This window comes from Ictalurus furcatus, chromosome 22 (assembly GCF_023375685.1).
Source record: "Ictalurus furcatus strain D&B chromosome 22, Billie_1.0, whole genome shotgun sequence".
Lineage (NCBI taxonomy): Eukaryota > Metazoa > Chordata > Actinopteri > Siluriformes > Ictaluridae > Ictalurus > Ictalurus furcatus.
In genome coordinates this window covers 9,294,232-9,300,857 of record NC_071276.1, presented here as the reverse complement: position 1 = coordinate 9,300,857, position 6,626 = coordinate 9,294,232, and the positions used below count along the sequence as shown (strand labels likewise).

Genomic DNA, 6,626 nt, shown 5'->3' with positions numbered 1-6,626 from the left:
TGACCTAATGTAAATATGGTTCAGTGGAAACAAATATAAAAGTCTCATGGTGTATTTGCTGTGCCACTGGAGTTTTCGAGTGTTGTGCAAGAAATAGTCATATGACTTTCTGGACATGACTGACTGACTGGAAATGAGCCAAATGTGAATAAAACTATAGCAGATACTCTAACAACTTACATTTGTGTGATAATATGACTTACTAGATCTACTCTTAAAGGTAGACTAAAATTTTTAGGTGGTATTTCTAATTTTCAAACCTTTCCACCTTTTAGTTGTGTTTTTGTTCATTAAAAATGATCTTTAAAATGAATGTTATATTAAATAGATGAGCCGGCGTGGAGTATTATTAATGATAACAAAGCAAAAAGCAGAAATAAACATATTATACTAAAAGTGATTAAGTAATCATTTATTAGCATACAATGTGAATATTCAAAGAGTTTATTTCAGCAAACAAAGTACATAATATAATAGAGCCAATTATTCTTATTTACGTTTTACATACATACACAAATAAAGTGACTGTTCAGTAAATTGCAGAAGTAGATTTTAAAATTATATTCACATTACTTTACAAACCTTACACAGATTATTTACAAATTTGTGCTCCTGAACTTTACTCACTGGAGGTGACATGCAGGTCAGTAGGTGGAGCCAGTGAGGCTTAAAATATATTCATTTCTGACCTGTCCACATATTCACTGATACACGACAGCAGCCTCATAATGTGCATTCTTTGAGGGTTTATATTTTTAAAAAACGTGTGGCTATTTTTCTGTCACCTAATAATGGTGGGGCATGTTTACATGCTGTCACTCCTTTTTATTTACACTGTAACAATTTTGCATGCAAAGATTAATCGATTACACACTTTGACTGACCACCTCATTGAGATTGCTCGCTCTTGGATGAGCCACATATAACAGATACAAGAAGACTCAAGGCTTCTACTCAGCACGTTCTGCTTTGTCTGCCTCTGAGAATTCAACACAATAAACGTACAAAACCGCACTCTGGTGCTCATGTCAGTACTGTCACAACTTGAGCTCCTCAGCCATGTGCATCAAGTACACCGAGTCTTCCACACACAGCCAAGAGCATGAACAAAACAGCATCCACTAAGAGGATGTGCGACTTCAAACAGCGGCATGTGCTCTATGAGGCTAGAAAGTTTGAAAGCAAAGGGACACTTTGACAGCTCATAGCACCATGGTGGGTATGTGGTGCACCAGCGAGGCCGGGTGAGGCACCGCTGCCATTTGAGGAGGAGGAGGAGGTGAGGGAGTTTGCAGCCCCACCACGGGTCCGCCACTGGGAGGACGGTGCCTCGCGCTTTTCTGGTGCGCACGCAGGCCTGCCAGCTGTGAGTAGGCGCTCTGGCACACGTGGCACTTGTAGGGGCGCTCGCCGGTGTGCAGGCGCACGTGGTTGCGCAGCGTGGATGACTGACTGAACCGGCGGTTGCAGAAGCGACAGACGAAGGGCTTGTCGAGTGTGTGGATGCGCATGTGTGAGCGCAGGTTGCTGCGTGAATTGAAGCCGCGGTGGCAGATCACGCAGCGCATGCGACCCGCAGTGGCCAGGGACGTGCTCGACGACGAGGTGTCACACACGTGGAAATCATCTAGAAGAGGAGAGAATGTGAACATGTCAGTCACAATTTACACAGTAAGAATTATCGGGGAAACTGTCACATGCATGGCATCACATTGATCTAAAAATGTTAGATGGAAGAAAATCTATGAAAATCTGTGATGGATTTATTAATATCCTCACAAATGACAGGCGTTGATGTCAAACTTGATTTCAAAATTCATGAAAAAAAAAAATTACTTCAAACATGTTTGCTTAGTCTTGGTCTATAACAGACATCCAAATTTAACTCTAAATACAGGATAGGTCTATTGAAATCCTGAAGTACCATTTTTATGCTTCTTTTGATGTTCTTCGTCTATGCCAGGAACCCCAGGAATACCCAAAAATGTGTTGTGGGAATTTCCATACCATACCAGCAGTTCCTGATCTGGTGGTATTGTCTAAAGAGAACAAAAGATCAGAAATCATTATTCAGAAATGAAATGTACTAAAAAAAAAAAAAAATGATGACTGAATTTGACTGAAATGCAGATATTACCTACAATTATAACTGAACTTACAAATACGTTGATATAATTAAATGTATAACTGTGTTTAAAACTAAACCAATATATTTCTTATTCTTTGTCTTATTTTTTACCTCCACTGCTTTGTAGAATATGCTGCTTCCAATCTGCACCACCTCTAGGTTCTGCTCTTGCTCATTCCGGGCACATTTGATGTAGGTCATCCAGCTTCGATGATCCTCTTGACTGGCATCAATGAAATAGCGCACTGTCCCGTCCTCATTAAAAACCTGAGAACAAACATGAACATATGAACACTTAGCCTGCAGTTTGTAACCCCAGTTCACTGACAGCCAGCTGACTCCTATTTGCCCTTACCTCCCACATGAGGTTGTTGTTCTTAAAGAGGTCTACATGTTCAGGTGCAATGACCCTGCCAGTGAAGGGTCCCATCTCAGTGCCTGCCTTGATCCATGTTTTGGAGAAGATGCCAAGACCTTCACCAGGGATGGAGCTCTGTGCGATGATCACCTCACTGGGCAACACAAGACTTGACAGCTTTTGCACCTCTGCAGAAAAGGTACAGAAAATAAAGTTTACAACTCAATCATATTCAGGCAAAGATATGATCTATAAAGTCCTAATAGATATTTAAATCTGTGAATCTAAACAGCCAACTTCTGCTGGATTTCAATCAGGCATTTTTGGGAGCCACACTTTCCATTCATCAAATGTGATACTGAAAAAGTTTCTGCAAAATATTAAGTCATGGAAAAGGAAGAATATATAAAAACATCTACAAAATAAAAACTCCAGAAATTAATAATAAATTGAATCTATACAACACACACACACACACACACACACACACACACACACAAACATACACACACACACACACACACACACACACACACTACACACAAATCGTGCATTCATTCATCCACAGGTTTTACCTACTTATTAAAGTATTGCAAAAGCATTGCAATTAATATGTTTCAGCAAAAATATGTGTCAAAAGCATTCTGCACGGCTTGCTCCAACATCCCGCCATACCATAAAAAAGCCAGTCCAAATGAATGTGAAATACCTCTTTAAATCGATGAAAGGGGTGATTTGTTGTGCTTTCAATGGGAATGTGAATGAACAACTCCACAAGCTTTCAAAAGAAATGCTTCATTTCATACTCGTTATCCATTAAAGGACGTTTCAGCAATAAATCTGCACTGAAAACGAGGGCTTTGAAAATGCCCAGCGGATCTCAGATTTACAAAAGCGGAGAGATTAGACGGCTGACATGGTGTGAACAGTGATAAAATCAGAACTTCACGCTTTAATAATGTCGGAACAGCGAACTTCAGAAAGAGAGAAACGGTGTAGAGAGAGAGAGAGAGAGAGAGAGAGAGAGAGAGAGAGAGAGAGAGAGTCCAGGAGCTGATGAATGAAAGCTATTCTGAATAATGGACCTTTTCTTTGCCTCTAATACTTTCCCATTGGAAACTTTTTTAGGTCAAGCACAACGTTAAGCTTATGAATTTAATAGCCTTATTTAAGTCAGATATGATTAATCTGAGGAATATGACACACTATGAAAAATAAATGTGATTTAGGCTACTTTTAACACTTTGTTGGCTATTATTATTTTTTTTCTTCTGTATAACAAATGAATAAAGGAGTGAAATAATAAAGTGTTTAATTAATTTTTTTTATAAATGAAATAACGATTTTATTAATTGTATAAAGTGTTTCATTCATTTTCATCAATTCATAAATATATTTTGGGCGGCCTCAAACAAGCTTCATTTGGTTTATTTAGGGAACTTTTTAGTGTCTGGTTCTGCAAACATCGTTAAGAAAAAAATGGCTACGAACCACACACTGAAAAGTTTTGGGGAACGACACAGCATCTCTTTAAATAACATTTTAAGATCCTTTATTTTTTATGAGGTAAAAAACCCAACTGTCTTGAAAAAAAAAAAACCCCAAAACAAATCAACAAACTTGTCCGAATGTCGGAACTGAAAGTAAACGATGGGGGAAATGCTGTTGGCGGTGTTAAAGGCAGTGATGAGGCACTCACTCACCTCCGGAGAATGACTGCGCCAGAACCTCCGCGGTGAAGGCCGTTTTGGGTCCCACGGCGCTGCTCTTCTCCTCGAACAGATGCTCTCCCAGCGCGTTCCTCCAGCGGCCGTACAGGAAACTGTGTAGGATGTCTGAGGTGATGATGTCTGACAGAGCCAGTGTGTGCGGCTTAAATCCAGCCTTCAGGGCCAGCGCTTCAGCGGGCAACACTGAACCCATAATGTCTAATCTCACTATGATTTAACACCAGTTTGAAATGTCGCTTATTTGGAAGTAAATCAGTTACACAACAAGATAGAGTCTGTTATTTAACAAAAATTAATGTGCCATTTAAAAAAAAAAAAATTAAAAGAAATCTCTATCTAAACTCGATCTGTCCTCTTGGTGCGCAGTGCTGAAAATGTTTCTCTTGTGCCGGCTCCCGGTGGGCTTTATATATGCGTTAGGGTCTGACCTGCGGTAATTAGTTATTAATGACCCACCCCTTGTGTGCTGTGTGTCTGTAGGCTTGTTCTTGCACAGGGGGGAAACGCACGCTATTTATTGAGTGGCCATCAGGTGGGGGCAGTGTGTGTGTGTGTGTGTGTGTGTGTGTGTGTGTGTGTGTGTGTGTGTGTGTGTTCAACATTCAACAAGCACTTTTTTACTAAAATAAGCAGCCTCTCTGTCACACTTGTGAAAATGGCCCACACTGGCGCTCTTGGTAGGGAAAACACTAAGCACACCAGAGACACAACATGGAATCTCTGCATGAAAACAAGCTGGAACGATGGATGGATTTACAGAAAAAATAATGCCACTTACATTTTGGTAGAAGCGTCTGAAATATAAGTTAGAAGTTAAGCAACCTGACTGACAGCCGAGATTATTTATTTGACTGCGATGCGGTAGGGTAAATTTACATCAAATATTGCTGTAATGGAAAAATAAAAATCACTGCAAAGAAATAACACTATATATATATATATATATATAATTGTTTATTCACTGCAATTTACTTAGAAACTCTGCAAAGTGTTGCTTTTTTTCTTATATTAACAGTAATACACAGTTTTGAGCATTAGATAAAAAAGAAACGCATCGACAAAACAACCGAATGTGCTATCCAGCACCTAGTAAACATATCGAAATTAAAAGCATATATTCCAGGTGAATAGATTTTAATGACGTTCTTAAGCTCAATAATATATAAAGCCGCTGGGGTCAAGTCTTTTATTTCGTTCTTTTTCAGGCCAAAGTGATTTAATATTCATGGATATTAATTTAAAGTCTTTAGGTATTGTAAGAGGGGAATATGGGCTTTTCTTTGAATAGCTCCACGTCTTTCTCTCTTCTCTTTTTCAAGGTTGATGGACTGAGCTTAAATGGGCAGTTTCCCCCCTTTTTCCAACAGGGAGGACATCTTTATTCCGTCCCCCGGCTTGCAGGGTTTCCCATTCAACTCGCTCCGATGTAATGCCGGGCGCAGAAATCAATCTTTCACGGTGTTCTTTGAGGGCGAGTTGACATTCAAGCACTCGTGTTTTTTTTTTTTTTGTTTTTGGGGGGGAATACAAGGGGAAGGTCCGAAAAACGTCTGGTCAAGGTTGGGGTTTGGGAGAGAGGAGAGGGTGAAACTGGACATGAGCGCAAGAGTGGAGAGAAGAGCGCGATGCTAGAGAGGTACAGAGAGAAGGAGACAGAGACAGAGAGGGAGAGAGTGGGAGAGAGAGACAGAGAGGGAGAGAGAGGGAGACAGAGACAGAGAGGGAGAGAGAGGGAGACAGAGACAGAGAGGGAGAGAGAGGGAGACAGAGACAGAGAGGGAGAATGAGGGAGACAGAGACAGACTTAGAGGAAGAGTGAGGGAGACAGAGACAGAGAGGGAGAGTGAGGGAGACAGGAGGTGAGTGGCAGGGCATGAAAACAGATTAGGACTCAACAGCTGCTTTTTGAGGGACCTTACCCCCCCCCCCCCACCCCCTCCAGGTTTCTCCCCTTATTAGGTATTTGCCCCTCCTCGGTGAACAGGATTTGCACACACTTAGATTGATTTATATTTATTGTAATTAAATATTTATTGCACTGTTATTGGTTTCATACAAAATGTAAAGATTTCAGAGTTTATTCGATACCAAATTCATATAAAAAAAAAGAAAAGGCTTTGAAATCGAGGGAATGGACACTACATATTAGAACATCAACAACAACAACAACAACAAAAATACAGTTATGTGAATATTAAGCATTTTTATAAACACATTTTCACCGCGCTTATTAACAGCTGTCGCCTCAAATGCGTAAAAGGCGCAGTGAAATTCTGAAGTTTAGGGATGAACCAAACTGTTCACTTAGAGACTGAACCTTTCTTTCTCGATGCTTCTTAAAATTACAACAGAACCCTACTGCAACGATCATGGCTTTTGCACCACACGTCTGACACTTATCGTCATATTT

General features: G+C 40.2%; 1 protein-coding gene across 1 annotated transcript; it reads right to left on the bottom strand.

Annotated features, from left to right (window-relative positions):
* Window positions 1–247: 247 nt before the first annotated feature.
* Window positions 248–4,903, bottom strand: prdm12b (PR domain containing 12b). The gene is made up of 5 exons (XM_053610209.1): window positions 4,190–4,903; window positions 2,484–2,674; window positions 2,240–2,395; window positions 1,915–2,039; window positions 248–1,656 (listed from the first exon to the last, which is right to left on the bottom strand). Exons 1-5 carry the CDS (start codon window positions 4,407–4,409, stop codon window positions 1,203–1,205), a joined length of 1,146 nt encoding a protein of 381 aa, XP_053466184.1. The 5' UTR covers window positions 4,410–4,903; the 3' UTR covers window positions 248–1,202.
* Between the last annotated feature and the right edge of the window lie 1,723 nt (window positions 4,904–6,626).